Below are 20,751 nucleotides of genomic sequence, written 5' to 3' on the forward strand. Positions count from 1 at the left end.
TCCATAATCCTAACCATATAGAGCCTTTGAGTCAGGAACAACTCAGGGCACATTTCTCCCATTGCGATCTTGCGAGTTCGGGGTGGGGGCAGGGTGGCATGATTTGGGGCACCTTTCTCCCATCGCGATCTTGCGAGTTCGGGGTGGGGGCAGGGTGGCATGATTTGGGGCACCTTTCTCCCATGATGATGGAGCCAGGGGAGGGGCTGCACAATTCGGGGCACCTTTCTCTTATGGCGAGCTTGCGAGCTCTGCGCAGGGCGGCCCAGCAGGTAACCTGTTGTGCTGCCCCAGAGAGCGTTGCCGCCCTAGGCGTTTGCCTATATTGCCTATGCCAGGATCCGCTACTGCGTTCACGACATGAGGGTGAATAAATGATGACAGAATTTTCATTGTTTGTTGAACTATCCCTTTAACTGTATGTTAAGTTTTATGCTTACACGCTCGGTCTTTGAGAAAAAGTCTGATAAAATATCAAAAAGAAAAAAAGAAAGTCTGCAATGCGCTCAAAAGTTGCGAATTAAAAAAAGAAATAATGTCAAAAAAATAAAAAGCCATACTCTATAAACGTCCCTCCCTCTTGTGGCGCCAACCAATCAGAAGCCATGCCTTTTGGGGGCTCCCCTCTGATTGGCTTCCCGCATCGTGATTGACAGCCCCAGTGAATGAAGTTTTTCCCCACTTTGGCTCCGCGAAGTTTCAGTGACGGGGGCATCACTGCAGCTGGGAGAGAGAGAGAGAACCAGCGCTCTGAAGAAAGGAAAGAACAGAAAGGGAAAAGACGGGAGAGAGGGTGCCCCATCCATCCATCCATCCAACTGAACTTTCCTGCAGGACTTTATGAAATTATGGCTGCATGAGTGGCTCCGTTCCCTCAGCTCCCGTCTCTCTCGTGCTTCCTTTCTCCGGGACTTTTGGGTCACTGGTTCTGTCCTGATATAACGCAGTTGACAAACATATCAGACTCTTTTATCGATCCACGCGCGGTGTGGACGGGCGCAGGTGGTCATGGATACACCTATCAGATGGAAAGTAAAGCGGAGGTTTAAGGAGTTGCGGCTGTCGCTTCTCCTAATATTCTTTTTCACCTCCCAAGCCAGCGCAGGTAAGCGGCGATCATCTGTTCGTAAAATTATAACTCTGAATATTCTATTGGCCGCGACCGCGAGCCGCGGTCAAACCGGCGCTGCGGTTATTTTTTGCGAATGAATTCCACGGTCTGTCCGGTGTCCCGGGACTGGAATGACCGGAGGAAGGCGACGAGGGGGGCCTAGAGGGGGATTTTCAACTACGGACGCCCTCAAAGTTCCATACGGGACTGGTAGTGACTATTGTTTTGAATGTAGCAAATCGAGGGATAGCGTTAGACAAGCAGCGAATAACTGTATCCATTAATTTGTAGGAGTCTCCCATGCAAAGCGAAAGAAATCCATAGTTGCATGAGGTGGATATGATGAAATCATAGTAATGCACCATCTGTTGTAAGAACCAATTGGCGCATACTCAACAGTTATGCAAATGGTAAAAACAAAGGAAAGAATAGAAATATGCATTCCAGGTTTTGGACCAATTGAATGTAGACTTTAAATCAAAGTACTTCAATAGTTTTTGCAGATGTTGCAAATAACCTTCTTCACATAGGGTTCTTCTGAGAGATGCTACATGAGAGATGCTTCAGATAAGCGTATTGGTTTCTTGGTTCTTTGAAGCACAAAAACAAACAGACAACAAAGAACTAGAGATTCAAAAGTTCTTTGAGGATTCTCCAATGGCATCAGGACCACTTTTGGTTTTTAATAGTGGTCTGTGATCAATGCAGTGTGTGAAATGTGAGAACACCAGGCTTAACTTAGATAGCCTACATCAAGGATGGAATTGTAGACTTTTGAGATGTTTTATGTGTTTTAGGTGTTCTTTTTAGGGGATCTGGCAGAAAGTAGTTTTTCTGCAGGAGGCGTGCTGAGCGGAGAACGTAATTGGAAAAATATGCAGGACTCACAAAGATGAGAAACACACGAGGAGAGAGAGAGAGAGAGAGAGAGAGAGAGAGAGCGAGAGAGAGAGGTTTATGTTCCTTTTTCCATTGGCTCATAAAAGTGCACTCATCAAACTAACTCTCCTCTCTCAAGTCCCATTTGTTCGGTGAATGAAAGATGTAAATAACACATAAATGTAAATAAATGCAAAAATAAATGTAAATTTCTCTCTGTGAAATGCCTTGGCATTTGGTATATGGTTTCTAATGAAGAACATCAGTGGGTCAGGGTGGAGTCACAGCATGTCTTATGAAGATCAGAGATGCTCGAGGTGAAACAAGTAATTATCTTGCAAAGCAGTTATATATTAAAGGAATGTTCCAGTAGACTGTGTAGAACAGTAGTACAGCTATTTTAGCAAAGTTAATGCATTTATCAAATCATACTGATCAGCAATTTTACATGTATTACAACTCAAGTGAGTGTATGCTTATTGTTTGCATCACGTATCCCCTTTTGCATGCAATCTATTAAAGAAGTATTAAGTAATTAAGCAAATAAAAGCCAAATTTCTAAAGTTGTTGTTTTGCACCGGTTGTTTGACGTGATTTTTTGTGTTCCATCATTACAAGACTGTGCATTGTGCACAGATTTGAGTGTGAAGGTTATTAGTTGTGAATGTGAACCTGTGGTTTGTACAGTAATGATGAAGCCAGAGCAGACAGGATATGATATCTCATTCTCATCCTCCTCGATTCTCCAGCCTGTCCCAGGGAGTACCCCTCTCTCTTTCTCTCTCTCTCTCTCTCTTTTTGCCCAGGCTGGAGGGAGGGCGAGAGAGAAGGGAAGGGGGCAGGGTGTGGAAATTATGCTCTGCATGTGTGATTAGATTCATGTCTGTTCATGGCTTCTTGGCCGCTCGTTACAGTGAATGAATTATTTAGCTGTTTCAGTAAAAACAATAACTTTTGGTTCAAGAAGTTTTCAAGAACTTGCTTGTCTAAAATATTCAATAAAGAGTTAATTTGGGAAAGAGAGTTAATGTCTTTTTGCAGATACACTCAAAATAGCAAAAAATACAAAACAAAAACAAAGGGCTTTACAACCTTTTGTCATATAGGAGAACCTTTTTAAGTTACATTCTCTCTGATGCTTGAAAAAACCTTCAATGAACCTTTTTGAATCTCCAAAGAACCATATAGCCAACTCAAGAACCATATACTTGAGGTAGGCCGATGCATCGGTTTTACAGATTAATCGGTGCCGATAGTTGCTTTAAGATAAAGCAAAAATTCTTTGTTATATCTAAATCTTTAATCATTGATATTTTTTTTCCTCACTTCAATGCATATTTTGTTATTTTGATTTGATAAATCAACAAATGCTCTAAATTGAAGTGAGAGCATGTAAAGAAAAATGCACCTATATAGAAACATGCCCCGACAGCACATACATCGTGTCTCCAACTTTCTTATGAATAATAATAAAAAACCTCACCTGGTGATATATAAAATCCTCAGTCTGGTCAGTATAGGGTATAAAAGCTTAATCGGGTAAATACTTTCATTCTAACTAAGCAAATTCTCCGTCATTTCTAAATAAGAGTCAGTGAGGCTGATTTCGGAATTACATACTACCATATTACTCATACTATTTCTGCCATAGACACATATGGTTGAAGTAGTAAGAGTAGTATGGGTAGTATGCCATTTCAAACTGAGCCTGTATTCCGTGTTTGTTTATAGTTAAATGTCCTTCATTTTTTTCTGGCTATTATTGGGATTTAATTGCACAGTAGACTGAATCTGGAATTTTGTTATTTACATTATGCAATAAATGCTGTAAATTGAGCTTCTCTTGTATTAAACCCAGAATATCCCTTTAATATTTTGGGTAGTGAAGAGTTATAGAGTATCTCATCAAAAATCTCATTGAATTGATTGGAGTGATTCATTCCCACATTTGTTACAAACTCATTAGCATAAACTTCACAATAATAATGTTTATTAGAGTCACATTGATTTAGTTATTTGGTTTCACAATAACTCAAACAGAATGCTGTGGGCTCTGTCCTAATACTGCTGTGATCACTATGTAGTGCGCTTCAATTCTGAATGCTCCTGGGGAAAAAAAGATGGTGGAATTGATTCGCAGCTATGCTTGCACATTTTCAAGGATTAACCAAGTCAGCTACTCTCAATGTTTCCAGAATGTGTCGTCTTACAATGACGTAATGCAGTCGGTGGGGCATAAGTGAATAAGATCTGAGCAGTGCATTGTGGGATACAGGCGGCACTGATTACAGCAGCGCAGACAGAAGCTCGTAAAGTATAAATGGCCGACGGGAATGCAGTTACACTTCCTGTGTAGGGTTATTGCACTTTATTACTCACACTAAGGCTGTTTTACGAGTTTTTACGAACACTCTTTGGTGGACCAGCCTTGCCCATTCAGGCTGTTGGGTGTGCTGCACTTTCAGGAGTAAATGGATGCTTTTTAACAAATGGCATGTTGTAACGATTGTTTATGGCCCACGTGTTTTTCTCTATTTTTGGTAACTCTTGTTGTTGTGTGCTGGACATACCTAAACCCAACTAAGGAGCCAAACATTCACACCCTTGGAGCCTTTCAAAAATGTTTCTCTTGTAATGAGAACAAACTGTGTGTCTTTGTCTAGTTGCTCCGCATTCAAAGTTTGATTGCTCAAGATTGGTTTGCGATGGTTCTCTGATGCGTTATTTTTCAAGTATTCATGTTTTTTATGGTAATATTGTCCAAAAACCTTTGTGCGACACAAGAAGATTAGTTTGCGATGATTCTCAGATGTTTTATTTTTTTTTTCAAAATGGGGCCCCCTACTTACAAGTACACCTATCCAAACACACCCAACATCAGTAAGTCAAGTCATTTTTATTTGTATAGCGCTTTCACAACACACATCGTTTCAAAGCAGCTTTCCAGAAAATCAGGCATTAACAGAAAATAAAACTGTAATATCTATTAAGACTTAGAGTCGTCATTGTGTAGTTTGATTAAATATGATTGTAAATTGTGTATAGAAATTAAATAATAATTGTATTTAGAACCGCTGTGAGCAAGCTGAAGGCGACTAAGGTCCATTGTAAAAAAAAAAAAAAAAAAAAAAAAATAAAAAAATAATAATAATAATATATATATATATATATATATATAAAGACTAATGTCTTTGAAGTCCATCCTGGATTAACTGCAAAAGTTCACAGAGATGCATTGTCCTTTGTTAGTTGGCGAATGAAGGCTTTTGTTGGAAATTAAATTATAGTCTATGTATTCCATTTCAAGAGTGTAGTCCATCAATAGACAAAGGTAATGCAGGCAGAGAATAATGAGGTGCGTCGCAGTTCAACCTGCAGGTCATTTCAGAGAGGTTCGGTGGGGTCCATCCTAAGTCCAAGGTTCAAGCAGTGGCATATGAAGTATCCCATGTCTTACAGTTGGAGTTGGCATCAGTTCATCCTCTGAAGTCAAAAGACCGAATTGATATCTGGCTGGCACCGGCTGTAGTTTGTCGTCATCTCTCAGCGACACGTAGCAGTGGAGTCCGGCACCAAGCAGGAATGGAGCTGGATCTGGCAGGCTCTGGTAACCTCGGGATAAGAAACCCAAGGTTGAGACATAGAAACAAAATAATTAATATTAGCGTAGATGCCATTACATTTTATGCAGAGTTATAGATCATGATGGATGTTTCTGGTTCCGGCAGACCTAACTAAAGCTGCCTAATTGTGAGTTGAAGGATAAATTAGGTGTATGCCTGACTAAATAGATGAGTCTTTAGTCTAGACTTAAACTGAGTGAGTGTGTCTACATCCCGATCAGTGTCAGTGAGACTATTCCATAGTTTTTGAGCCAAGTATAAAATGAATCTACCTCCTTTTGTGGATTTACATATTCTTTGAATAATTAACAAGCCAGAATTTTGTGATAGTAATGAACGTGACAGAATATAGCATGTCAGAAGTTCATTTAAGTACTGTGGAGCTAGACCATTCAAAGCTTTGTATGCAGTTAACAGAATTTTAAATTAATACGAAATTTAACAGGTAGCCAATGTAACGATGATAAAATGGGGCTAATACGATCATATTTCTTGGTTCTAGTCAGCAATCTGGCAGCTGCATTTTGAACCAATTGAAGTTTATTTATTGAACTTACTGGACAGCCTCCCAGTAATGCATTACAATAATCTAGTCTTGAGGTCATGAACACATGGATTAATTTTTTGGCATCGGCAACAGGAAGCATGTGTCGTAATTTAGCAATATTTCTCAGGTGGAATAATGCTGTTCTACAAACATTGGAAATTTGATTTTCAAAAGACAGATTGGTATCAAATATAACACCTAAGTTCTTTGCTGTAGAAGACGATGTAACAGTACATCCATCGAGAGTCAAATTATATTTTAGCTGCTTATTTTTAGAGGTTTTTAGTCCAATCTTCTGCTTTGTCGGAATTGAGTTGAAGGAAATTTCTGGCCATTCAATCTTTGATTTCATTGATACACTCTGCTAATTTGGAGAATTGTGAATTTTTGTTGGGTTTAGTAGAAATATAAAGTTGGGTATCGACGGCATAACAGTGGAAACTTATTCCATGATTCCTGATAATATCTCCCAGGGGAAGCATATATAAGGAGAAAAGCAGAGGTCCTAAAACTGATCCCTGTGGCACTCCATATTTAAATTTTGTTTGATTTGACAATTCCTCATTTACGCATCCAAAGTGGTAGTGGTCTGATAAATAGGACCTAAACCATGCTAATGCAAGTCCACTAATGCAAACATAATTCTCTAGCCTATTCAAGAGATTATTGTGATCTATCATGTCGAAGGCAGCACTAGAAGAGAAATGCAGATCAGATGATAAGAGCAAGTCATTTGTAATTCTGATAAGTGCAGTCTCTGTACTATGATGGGGCCTAAATCCTGACATTGTTCATATATACCATTTATCTGTAGAAATGAACATAGTTGGGAGGACACTACCTTTTCTAGTATTTTCGACATAAATGGTAGATTTGAAATCGTCTGTAACTAACCAATTATCTAGGATGAAGCTGTGGCTTCTTAATAAGCGGTTTGATATCTGCCATTTTAAAGTTTCTTGGGACATGTCCTAAGGATAGCGAGGAGTTAATAATATTAAGAAGAGGTTCTGCGAATACCTCTTTTGAGAGCTTAGTTGGTATTGTATCTAACATACATGTTGTGGCTTTTAATTTTTTTATATGTTAGCTCTTCATGACCTATGACAGCGAAACATTGAAGTTGCTCGTGAGCAAAATTATGAGACTGTTTTCTGAGGTGCTGTGACAGTTGATTGCAACACTATCAAAAGTGCTAGTGAAGACTGTATTTATGCTTTCTGTTATTACATCAAGTTCTTCTAGACTTTTTGGCTTACTAGTATGTGACACAATTCTGGAAGATTATTAGTGAAGCTATCTTTAGTGGTCGAAAGATTAGTTCAACCTGAACGATAGCATGGTGTAGTGACATTAGCTGATCGCAACAAACAAGAGATGAGGTCATGATCTGAGATGTCATTGCTCTGCGGTAGAATTTCTATAGTATCAGCATCAATTCCATATGACAGAATTAAATATAGCGTATGATTATGGCGATGAGTTGGTCCTGTCACATTTTGTCTGACTCCAAGAGAGTTGAGAATATTGATAAATGCTAATCCCAGTGTGTCATTTTGTTATCTATGTGAATGTTGAAGTCACCAATAGTTAAAGCTCTATCTACATTAACTACTAGATCTGATAGAAAATGTGCAAATTCACTAAGGAATACAGAGTAAAGCCCCCTAAGCAAGTTTAAATTGTGCAAATGAACAAGTCTATTTATACAAAAGCATAAAGCTTAAAAATGCATAACTATCAACTGTAGTTTATGAGCACAGGTATATCTACTTCAGAAATACAAAAAAGAAAGAACATAATTTTTTACAAACAAACACATATCACATGCGCAAATGAATAGTTATATTTAATGAATATGAAAGAATTAAATTACCAAATGATACAATGATGTAGGCTACAGTAGATGATATTTACACTTGCTGTAAATAGTGGTATATGCTATTTACACCCTGGTGTATAATAAAATAGGTTATAGTCTGATGTGTCACGTAATGGTACCTCGTCTCTGCTCTCTTTAAATGCCGAACACGGATTTAGAGCTGTCTCTTCAGGTCCAGGAAACAGGTAACCGAGTCGCCGCCATGACCCTCGCTTTCTGCCGGCCTGTGAGATGCCGAGCCGCTGGGTAAAGCCGGCAACCACGCATTTCAGAATGGGAAAGGCGTGCATGCGCCCACCACCCCCTTCTCTGCACTGCCCAACATTTAGTGAGCCCCCCGATCATGATGAGAACACCGCGTTAACTTTCAGTGATATCACTCTCCTTAGACACTTTATTACATTTTTCTTGTTCATTTTTATTTAAAATAAATGATTTTCTGATGGCATGTATAGCCACTGTCTGTCTTTGCTTATATGTAACGATAAGGGGAAAATAGTGAAATTGGCAAAAGGTGGACTTGAACCTGGTTCGCCCATGCAACTAACCAACTGTCTTATTAATGTTGCCACATCAGATGTCAAGCCAAGGAAGGTCAAATTCACATACTTATCTCTGCATGTCTTTTCTTCAAAGCGTATGTGATATTTTAAATAGTTTTAATAGGTTCCATCGGACTATTAGCGTGCATAGAGCCGGGCTGTGTGCTCAGTTCTGTTTACACTTATTGCAAATAATTATTTGGCTATACTAAACCCTTGGTAGGGGGGCCCCTGGTGGCCACGGGGACCCTATGCAGCCACATATGTCGCTTAATAGGTAGGGCCGGCACTGGGTAATATTGTTCAAAAACCTTTGCACAATGCAAGAAGATTAGTTCTCTGGTGGTATTTTCCAATTAGGCATGTTTTTTTTTTTGGCAAATATTGCCCACACACTTTTGCGCTAGGTTTGCGATGGATTGGGATTCAGACCCAGCAAGCCTTATTCATGAAATCACAATTTTGGAAGCAAAACTATTTATTTTTTTGTAAATCATTTATAAAGCCATTCTTACTGTACGTAAATTATTTCATTCAGTTCAATGCAACAATTTACATAAGAATGGTTTTACAAACTATTTACACAAACTCAAGCTCATAATACTCATTAATACTCATTATCTGCAGTCATGTGTCAAGTTTTGTTTAGTTGCTAATTTACATTTATTCATTCAGCAGACTTTTTTTTTTTTTCAAAGTGACTTACAAATGAGGGATGCAGTAAAGGCGATTCGTCATAAGATGGCAATAAAATGAGAAGTGCTGAGTACATGTAGGGAGGAAGGTGAGAGACTGGATTGAGAACTTATTTTTGTTAGGAAGAAAGAAGACAGTTTGTGCATTAGTTGGATTGAGTCAAGTGCTCACGAAAGAGATGCATCTTTAGATGTTTCTTGAAAGAAGTTAGAGAATCAGCTGCTCGGGTGGAGACTGGAAGGTCGTTCCACCATCGAGGAATGGTGAAAGTGAAGTGAAGATGCTAAAGCTAGTCTAATAGTTACAATGTCAGCAGTTATGAATGTGTGGGTGTTACATAAGGCCAGCGTCAGCCCTGTTCTTGCCATCAACATGTAGGAGGTCCAGCTCTTGGATCACAGAACACAAATGTTGTACATTTTGTACTACATTAGACAGCTCTATTCCTGTGGCCAACTGCAGAACTAACACTTTTTCAGAAAAAAAAAACGCTCCTTTTGTTTGTGTGGTTTGGAGTTTATAGTGTGTTTCAGAATTGCATTGTTTTATGATTGAAAGCCATTTTATTTCTCCCTTCAATCTAAACCCACATTTGGGAGGGTGATAGTTCAGAAACCTTAAAGGGTTCAGTTCACACACTATAAAAACGAAATATTGCGTCTTTCAGACATAAGGAACAAACCCTGACCGACATGTCTGTAGTGCTAAAACAGACATAAAGTTCACAGTATTATTTCTGCTGTATAGAATGTTGCAAAAACTGGATTGTTTTGTGAGAAACAGTGATGTCAGATTTGCAAACGAATCATTTTGAACTGGTTAATTTGAATGATTCAGTTGAATTAGTTGAAGTACTTAAACTGGTGAGTTAAACTGTGAGGTGAAAGCATACATTTTTAACTTACAAAGCAGTTTTTAACTAAATATTGATTTCACTGTTCTAAAGGGTTTGAGTATTTTACCAAAACTTTAGTTTTAGTCTCTTTTTTTTATTCCACGGAAGAAAGAAAGTCATACGGTTTTGAAACAACATGAGCGTGACTAAATAAAGAAAGTATTTTCATTTTGGCGTGAACTATGCCTTTAAGTCAGTGTTTCTAAAATGGGTCTGTGGAAAATTCCTTAACTGTGAACATTGTGTTGCAATGTTCTAATCAAAAAAGTAATAAAAAAAAGCAATAAAAAATTACTTAATCTAAAGCAATTGACTAGTTTAAAAATATGACATAACAGAAGTTTAGAACAATTTATTCAAACAGCCTATATAAAAAAGATGTAGATTCTGGAATGCAAATTGGGGAAATCGCTTATTGCCATGGTAACAGCCGCAGCGACTTCTCTGATTGGTGATTGAATCTCGCTTCTAGATGACTCAGGGGGAATTACTTTTTACACGTGTTATTTACAGGAGTTTCTGTGGATGACAGTGGACAATTTCCATCATACATGAAGACACGGAGCTATTACTTCATCCAGTAAAAAAGAGAAGGGGTTTAACGACGTGCATTTCAAGATATATCGACCACAATGAGTGTGAAAATGCACAAGCTACAGCTGACCAGCACTGGATTAGAAAGGTCCCCGTTTCTGACTTTACTGTATATAGCCTACTTATAATTGTTTTGTTTAATCTTGCTAGATAAAGTATGCTACTGTCATATTATAAGTTAGTATAAAATGAAGATTGACGATCCAGCTTTAGGTCAAATGCGAAGATATTTCACATTTATTAATGAAGATCTTAACACAGTTACCCTGACTTTAACCATACGATCTGTTTAATTGTGGCCAATATTAGTTCAGTTCATTTCATTGTATTTATGCAGTATATATAATTTTCCACTTCAGTATAACTGTCATTTACTGTATGTGAATATAAATCGCGTCATGCTTGCTGCCAAACGGAAAAGAGCCTTTATGATGTAGGAACATGAGAACTTTTTATTGTCCTTTTTTCCCTTTTATTTGTAGAAAAGCAAAAAGTGACAGTTAAAAACTTTGGTTCTTTTATTCACCAAAGTGACTTTCAGCTGAACACAAAGTATAGTCAAGACATTACTGATGTAAAAAACAGCACCATCACTATTTGAAAAAATTCGTTTTTGATCAAATTTAGACAGACCCCATTTCCAGCAGCCATCACTTTATCCAACACCTTATCCTTGAGTAATTGTGCTAAATTGCTGATTTGATACTAGAAAATAACTTGCCATTATATCAAACACAGTTGAAAGCTATTTGGTTCGTTAAATGAAGTTTAACATTGTCTTTGTGTTTGTGTTTGAGTTGCCACAGTATGCAATAGACTGGCATGTCTTAAGGTCAATATTAGGTAAAAAATGGCAAAAAAGAAACAGCATTCTCTAGAAACTCATCAGTCAATCATTGTTTTGAGGAATGAAGGCTAAGCAATGCTTGAAATTGCTAAAAAAACTGAAGACTTCATACAAAGGTGTACACTACAGTCTTCAAAGACAAAGGACAACTGGCTCTAACAAGGACAGAAAGAGATGTGGAAGGCCAGATGTACAACTAAACAAGAGGATAAGTACATCAGAGTCTCTAGTTTGAGAAATATATGCCTCACATGTCCTCAGCTGACAGCTTCATTGAATTCTACCTGCTCAACACCAGTTTCATGTACAACAGTAAAGAGAAGACTCAGGGGTGCAGGCCTTATGGGAAGAATTGCAAAGAAAAAGCCACTTTTGAAACAGAAAAACAAAAAGAAAAGGTTAGAGTGGGCAAAGAAACACAGACATTGGACAACAGATAAGTCGAAATGAGTGTTATGGATCTTAACCCCATTGAGCTTTTGTGGGATCAGCTAGACTGTAAGGTGTGTGAGAAGTGCCCGACAAGACAGCCACATCTATGGCAAGTGCTACAGGAAGCGTGGTGTGAAATGTCACCTGAGTATCTGGACAAACTGACAGCTAGAATGCCAAGAATCTGCAAAGCTGTCATTGCTGCACATGGAGGATTTTTTGATGAGAACTCTTTGAAATAGTTTAAGAAGTTCTGAATTTTTTTTTCAAATTTTAATAGTAATTTTTCACGTTATTATTGTCCTGACTATACATTGTGATCAGCTGAATGCCACTTTGGTGAATAAAAGTACCAATATCTTTCCATAAGAGCAAAATCTGTAAATTATTCCAAACTTCTGGCCGCCAGTGTATGTGTGTGTTATTTTTTCATGCATATCACTGATTTGCATGAATCGGTGAATTGTTTTTTGAACCCGCTCTTTGAAGTGAATTATCCGAATGAAACGATTTTTTGCGGTAGTGAGAAAGGAGGTTGAGAAGTTCAGGACTTGTTTGAAGGCAGCAAAAAAACAGAGGAAGCAAGGGAAAGTGTAAAAGTGAGAGAATGAGGGTAGAAGGGGGGTGAGTTATAGTAGCTAATGACAGCAGACCTACAGGAGATGAGGTCAGCAAGGCAGAGGTTAAAGGTGACATACTGTGGGTGGTAACCTTCAGATTATGACCACCCCAGAGGTTTACAGTGCCCCTCCTCGAGACTCAGCGTCTGGAAAACACATCACTTGGAGCAGAGAGAAAGACTAAATAAAAGTGGGATCCATTTCACAACGGTTTGACTTGAAAAGTGACTTACTGGGTATCAATCTTACACTCAAGAACTTGAGTTGCATCACATACTATTGTGCTATTATTTAAATGTACTATTAATTTTGAAGTGATATTAAGATTTTCCTGAGCCATATTTAGGGACAAGTGACTGGTTGCAAGAAACCCCTTTAGTTACAAAAACCATGCAATTATAACGAATAAAGGTTTTCTTAACTTAGGGAGTTTGTTGCAGATGGGCACAGAATATCATAGAGAATTGGGAGTCGGCTCTTTACACAAGTGAACACCCTAGCAACCACTCGGAACACCATAGCAATGGCACAGAAGCACCCTGGCAACCACCCATAATATCATAGTAACCACCTAGCAACTACTCAGAACACCCTAGAAACCATCCAGAACATTCTAGCATTGTTGAGGAAGCTACTTTGAAACTGTAGCTTCACAAGTTACAAGTGATTTATAATCTAAAGTAGTTAAACTACAGTCAAGCTGCTCTTTTAAAAAAGAAGTTAGCAACACAACAAGTTACTAACAAAAAGTAGTTAACTACACTGAAACCATTTAAAGAGGAAAATATTTTAAAATATATAGCAATCAGATTATATTTTTTAATTGTGCGATCAAAAGTTCTGATTGCAAGATTAAATAAAATAACCTGGTAGTTATAGGGGGACATTAAACAATAAGGCAGATTATTTCACTGTGAAACCAAAGTAAGTAAAATGTATCAGACTAATTGTTTAATGTCACCCTATAACTACCAGGTTGTTTTATTTAATCCTGCAATCAGAACTTTTGATCACACAATGAAATAATATCATCTGATTGCTATATATTTTCAAATATTTTCCTCTTTAAATAGCTTCATGGTTAAAATATGGTCACTGTAGTAAAAATATGGTAAATTTATTGCGAGGGAACACAAACTGTTGCGAGGGAACGCAAAACTTATTGCGAGGGAACGTAAACTATTGCGAGGGAATGCAAAACTTATTGCGAGGGAACACAAACTATTGCGAGGGAACGCAAAACTTATTGCGAGGGAATGTAAACTATTGTGAGGGAACACAAACTATTGCGAGGGAACACAAAACTTATTGCGAGGGAATGTAAACTATTGCGAGGGAATGCAAAACTTATTGCGAGGGAACGTAAACTATTGCGAGGGAATACAAAACTTATCGCGAGGGAACGTAAACTATTGCGAGGGAATGCAAAACTTATTGCGAGGGAACACAAACTATTGCGAGGGAACGCAAAACTTATTGCGAGGGAATGTAAACTATTGCAAGGAAATGCAAAACTTATTGCGAGGGAACACAAACTATTGTGAGGGAACACAAAATGTATTGCGAGGGAACACAAACTATTGCGAGGGAACACAAAACTTATTGCGAGGGAATGTAAACTAGTGCGAGGGAATGCAAAACGTATTGCGAGGGAACGTACACTATTGCGAGGGAATACAAAACTTATTGTGAGGGAACGTAAACTATTGTGAGGGAATGTAAAACTTATTGCGAGGGAATGTAAACTATTGCGAGGGAATGCAAAACTTATTGCGAGGAAGCACAAACTATTGCGAGGGAACGCAAAACTTATTGAGAGGGAATGTAAACTATTGCGAGGGAACACAAAACTTATTGTGAGGGAATGTAAACTATTGCGAGGGAACACAAAACTTATTGTGAGGGAATGTAAACTATTGCGAGGGAACACAAAACTTATTGTGAGGGAATGTAAACTATTGCAAGGGAACACAAAACGTATTGTGAGGGAATGTAAACTGTTGCGAGGGAACACAAAACATATTGTGAGGGAATGTAAACTATTGCAAGGGAACACAAAACTTATTGCGAGGGAACACAAAACTTAATGAGATGGAACGCAGTGCTTATTGCAAGGGAACACAAAACTTATTGCGAGGGAACACAAAATATTGCGAGGGAACGCAAAACTTATTGCGAGGGAATGCAGTCTATTGCGAGGGCACGCAAAACCAATTGCAATGGAACATAAACTATTGTGAGGCAACGCAAAACGATTGCGAGGGAACAAAACTAATTGCGAGGGAACACAACTGTTGTGAGGGAATGCAAAACTAATTGCGAGGCCATGCAAACTATTGCGAGGGAACGCAAAACTATTGTGAAGGAACGCAAAACTTATTGCAAGGGAACACAAACCATTGCGAGGGAACATAAAACCTATTGCAAGGGAACGCAAAACGTATTATTAGGGAATGTAAACTATTGCAAGGGAACACAAAACTTATTGCGAGGGAACACAAAACTTAATAAGATGGAACGCAGTGCTTATTGCAAGGGAACCCAAAACTTATTCTGAGGGAACGTGAACTACTGTGAGGGAACGCAAAATGATTTGCGAGGGGATGCAAACTATTGCGAGGGATTGCAGACTATTGCGATGGAATGCAAAACTATTGTGAAGGAATGCAAACTATTGAGAGGGCATTAAAAATCAATTGCAATTGAACACAAACTATTGTGAGGGAACGCAAAACGATTTGCGAGGGGATGCAGACTATTGTGAGGGAATGCAAAACTTATTGCGATGGAACGCAAACTATTGCGAGGGAACCGTCCGAACGAACCAACTCACTAAAATGAATTGGAGTTCTCAACGCTAAATATAAGTGAATCGTTCAGTATAACCGGCTCATTTACATGAACAGTCCGAAAGAACCGATTTACTTAAATTATTTGGGTTTCCCAGCGCTACAAACAGTATGAGAGAGAGAGAGGACTGTTTAGGTGAGCGCGTTTGATTACTCCCAGAGCTCCATTGCTGCCTTCACAACACAGTGTGAGAAATGTAGCATTTTGTGACAATACACCGCTATTCGTTGGAAAATGTAGGTTGTTACTGGAAAAGCTACAATGTTACAAAACTGTCACACTACTGATAAATGCTGAAAAACTACTCCCCAACACTGATAAGCAACCACCCAGAACACCCTAGCAACCATCCAGAACACCCTAACATCTACATAGCAACACACTTACAACCATTCAGAACATCTTAGCAACCGTGTAGCAACGGTTTTGGCGGCGCGTTTTGCTTGGGGAATTTAACATTATTCACATTTTTGTCAAAAAATTTAGTTGTATCACTTTTGTAAGGGGGCACACATACTGTTATTCTTTCGGATAACACCTGATCCTGATACAGCCCACCACCCCCTGCTGCTCACATACACTGCATTGTTTTCTGCCATGCATGCGTGTGTGTGTGTTTAGATCTCTGGTTCCCAGAGATGAAAAGTTTTCGAGTATAGCGTTTCTGTCTGCTCTGTTCAGTATGAATGGATTCTTTCACGGCGCTTTTAAATGGATGCCATGTTTTGGCTCTGTTAAGGCTTTGTTGTGATTAATTGGGGGGGGCTCTCTCAAGTTAAGCACCCCTGCAATGGCCTAAGGTTCCCCTGGGCTGTCACAAACCTCACACACATGTGCACTCACTTCCTTTAAAATAACATTCCCTACATACCTGTACTAGTGCCGCAAACTCAGTGTCAGCATGACAAGAGCAAATCCAGAGGACCCTGCATCATGGGATATGTGTGTGTTTGGAAAGAATAGCCACAGATGGGGCAGCATTAATGGTTTTCTATAAATTGTTAGCATTTTGGAGGGTGCATAGAGATACAATATACTGTAGATAGATAGAAAGAGAGAGAAAGAGAGAGAGCTTGTGTTCTCACATCTGGAAGCTATAGCCGTCATTGTGCTGTCTGCTGATCCCAGAGAAATAGAAAGAAAAAAGAGAGGAGAAAAAAGGAAAAATGTGTTCCAGATGTTTTTCCTCCCCTTGCTGTGGAACAGCAGAGGAATAAAATACTGTTTCATTAAGAGAGAAGAAAAATATACGCAAGCGAGTTTCCGTATGAAAAACACGTAGCTTTAAAAACGTGGTCCAAATTTAACATTTATCACAAAAACGCTGATTTGGTGTGGGAACGGCTTGAGTTAAGTGTTTAAGTTTGTGTGTGTGTGTGTGTGTATACTGTAAGTATCTCGCTCTCAAAGCAGTTATATCCACACACATATCAACTGACCTGAGCGTTTCCCAAAAGCATCTTAAGCCTAAGTAGATTGTATAAATCATTGGCGACAGTGGTCTCTACGATCAACTTAAAGGAATAGTTCACCCCAAAATGAAAATTCTCTCATCATTTACTCACCCTCATGCCATCCCAGATGTGTACGACTTTCTTTCTTCTGCAGAACACAAATTAAGATTTTAAAAAGATTATTTCAGCTCTGTAGGTCCTCACAATGCAAGTGAATGGGTGCCAAAATTTTGACGCTCAAAAAAGCACATAAAGGCAGTAGGGGCGTATGCATGAAGAATGTGAATGTGAATCACCAAAAACACAAGAAGAAGAATGTGAAAGTGAAAGATAAAGTGATTGACTGAGCATGGAGGAGATTGTAGAGTGAAAATGAACTTAAATATTGATCTGTTTCTCACCCACACCTATCATATAATTTCTGAAGACATTGATTTAACCACTGGAGTTTTATGGATTACTTTTATGCTGACCTATGTGATTTTTGGAGATTCAGAATTTTGCCACCCATTCACTTGCATTGTTTGGACCAAAAGAGCTGAGATATTTTTCTAAAAAACTTCATTTGTGTTCTGCTGAAGAAAGAAAGTCATACACATCTGGGTTGGCATAAGTGTGAGTAACTGATTTTGTGAATTTTCATTTTTGGGTGAACTAATCCTTAAGCTTGCGATGCTTTTGGGAAACGCAGCACTGGCCTTTACCGTCAGTTTTGTACAGGTTTAAGCATATAAATGTGGGTTAATCTGTGTGTTTATGAAAATGGGTGTTATTGTGTGAGATTGTAGAACTGTAACACGATGTCCTAACTAGACGAGATGTGATAAAGTGAAAAATGATAAAAGGTCTTCTAAGTTCATTCTGTTTCTGTCCTAACAATCTAACTGCACACTACATTTTGTTGATTACTTGGTGTCTATTTCTGCAGCATCATGCTTTTATAATTTTAATTATTAATTAAAACTATTAATGTTAATTTATACCACTATACTTTGCCTTCTATTACTCTGGTATTAATAAAAACAAAGTTTACATTAGTTTAATGGGGTTCAAATATACAGTAGCTGGTGAGGTAATGACTGAAAATGTGTCACTTTTCTCTCTTCTGACTACCATAATCCACCACTCTCTGTTTATCTCTTCTTTTAGAAAGTTTGCGTTTTGAAAAAAAAAAAAAAAGGTAGAGGGAGCCCCTTATGTGTGTATAGGAGATAAATAATTTGGTAACATATTTTAATGTTTAATGTTTTCATTTTATTTATTTAATTTATTTATTTTAATTATTGACACTAATTAGTGCAAATAACTCCAGGAGCATGCACATTCTGCGTGTTCTAAGATGCGCGGTTAGAAAAATCGGGCAGTGCGCGTTTAGTGCTCACGCACTCTGCTGATGATGAGATTTGCGTCATGCATCCTGTACATGGACACTCGGTGTTCGCGTCAGACCGAAGCATACTTTGGGCTTAAACCCTAACCCTACTCCTAAACCTACTTGTACCTCAACCTTAGTAGCAGCAAATATAAATCTTGTGAGAATTTTGCAGAAAAATAACAAGTAGTTACTCAATAAATACATTGTATTGTGTATATTTTAATGTAATTACATAGTAGTTAAAGACACCTAATACTGTATAAAGTGGGACCAAAAACTGTTGCAAATGTGTATCTTTGATTACTGTACATATTTACGAACATTTAAGTAAACAAAAAATTTATTTATTTCAAGTAGGACATGACTTGCGGTTTAGTTAACGTCAGAACTGCTCTGTTTGATTCAGTGAGTTCATTCAGTGAAATATTCATCAGACTGACCTGATGAGATGGTCGTTTCGAGCAATTCATTTAAAGAACTGGCTCATAAGATTCATTTGTTTTTTAATCGTATCACAATAGTCATGCTTCATGTTTTTGAGCACAGCCAGCAGACACAACACAATAGAAAAGACGTATTTCGGGGTACTTTACGGTGCACGCTCTTTCTTAATCTTTTATCTCATTTTATCACATTCAATTCAGACTGCAAGCTCATATAAAAGGATGCCGTCTGAAGTAGTATCACATGAGTCAGTGAAATTCAAGGTATGTGCTGTTAGTTTTACGCTCATTGGCTGTGCTGCACCTGGTTAGGTTTTTGCTTTATTATTGTTTTTCAGATGTTGTTCTAATAGTGTAAACCAGAATGAGACGTTTTTGTCTGGAAGCGCTTTTCATGGTGAGTTCAAAGCTTGATGCTGCCGTTGACGCTCTGACACGAATCATGAACGCAGCTTCACGATTGCTGTAACAAAGCGGATAGCCACAGTCTACCAGCAGATTAATATTGTGGAGGATGAGAGTTTAAGAGATTGAATGCACATTGTAATGAATATGCAACCTATGTGGGGACTAGTTCTTTCAATTAGTCAAACTCACACTTAGACTTTGGGAAATGTTTAATAACTAGAATTGGTGCTATTTTAGTGCATTTTTTGTGGAATGCTTTGTTCAGAAAATGTTAATAAAGCATTACATTGTTACATATTGTTTTGTTTTCTTTCCTAAGATGGAAATAAATGCATTTTGACAAGAAAATAAGTATATATATTGTCAAATTTCAGCACTATCAAAATCTGTGATTAATCACGATTAACTACAAAAAAAGTATGCGATTAATTGCGATTAAAAAAAATAATCGAATTACAGCACTAGATTTTATGTTTTTTAGACCTTCTCTGTGTGTTTTTTCCCATTGTTGCTGATTCATATATTGTATTTGACAAATAATAAAATAAAGCTCTGTTTTTTAGTCTTTCCCATTCATTTTCTATGGTTTGCGCATTTGCAATTTTGACTGGCAACAGCAAAGGTGTCCCTTTTTTTTTTTTACGACAACTTAGACTTATTGAATCAATTCCAATTTGTTAGATAAACAAAACCATTTTTATTACATCTGAAAAATGTATTTAGATCAAAAATTACTGAACAGAATAGGAAAGCTAAAATCTGTGAAACTAATAAGACACTCCTTAACCAATCGCCTGATGTTCAAAGTTAATCCGGTTTACTTTTTCCGTCGTAATGTAAAGAGTCAGGGTTGACAAACCTAAAACTAACAATGACCAGCCAAACCACAGTGCAAAGCTGTTTTTCATACTTGCATCAAAACAAGCACCGCTCACGTTTATTGACAGTGGTGGATGATTTACAACTAGCTTGTCGGTATTGAACCACAGACTGATATGATGTGTTTTCAGAAACAGATTCAAACGTCACGCTGAATACTGTAAGCGAAGGTCAATATATTTATGTATCGGTATGCAGAGCATGCATAACCTTAGTTATTTTATTTAAATGGTATGTCAGGTACTGTCAAGGGTGTTAGCATGCCTTTATTTCTCAATGGATTTTGTGTTGAGGTCTTTTGAAAACCCCTGGTTTAGGACACGTTGTTTGGAAAGGTGGCACATTTCCATTCTTGCTTTGAGTTTTTTTTTTTTTTTTTTGCTTTATTTTATTTCAGATGTTGTTCTAACAGTGAAACAATTTTTGGTGTGAATTTGCGAGTGTGTGTGTGTGTGTTTTAAACCAGACTGTGGGGGTCTGCATCTGATAATGTGCTGTGTGAAAAGTGGAGCCACTGAGGCAGGAATCTGTCCGAGACAGTTCTGTATCAGGGTACTTTTCCTGCATGTGTGTGTGATGACCTCACACCTTACATGCCACATTCATGATCCTGAAACAAGGCATTATGGCTATACCAGGGGTTATGACCAATATGTCTCCTTGCCCAGCGTTTA

General features: G+C 38.1%; 1 protein-coding gene across 2 annotated transcripts in view; it reads left to right on the forward strand.

The window, feature by feature from the left end:
• The first annotated feature begins 697 nt into the window (after positions 1-697).
• LOC127428460 (collagen alpha-1(V) chain-like) overlaps positions 698-20,751 on the forward strand; it is a 143,601-nt gene continuing 123,547 nt past the window's right edge. For both annotated transcript variants that reach the window (XM_051676845.1, XM_051676846.1), the window contains exon 1: positions 698-1,105. In XM_051676845.1, the coding sequence (XP_051532805.1) occupies positions 1,009-1,105 (97 nt within the window). In that variant the 5' untranslated portion in view covers positions 698-1,008. The remainder of the gene's footprint in view (positions 1,106-20,751) is intronic.

Source organism: Myxocyprinus asiaticus, chromosome 38 (assembly GCF_019703515.2).
Source record: "Myxocyprinus asiaticus isolate MX2 ecotype Aquarium Trade chromosome 38, UBuf_Myxa_2, whole genome shotgun sequence".
Classification (NCBI taxonomy): domain Eukaryota; kingdom Metazoa; phylum Chordata; class Actinopteri; order Cypriniformes; family Catostomidae; genus Myxocyprinus; species Myxocyprinus asiaticus.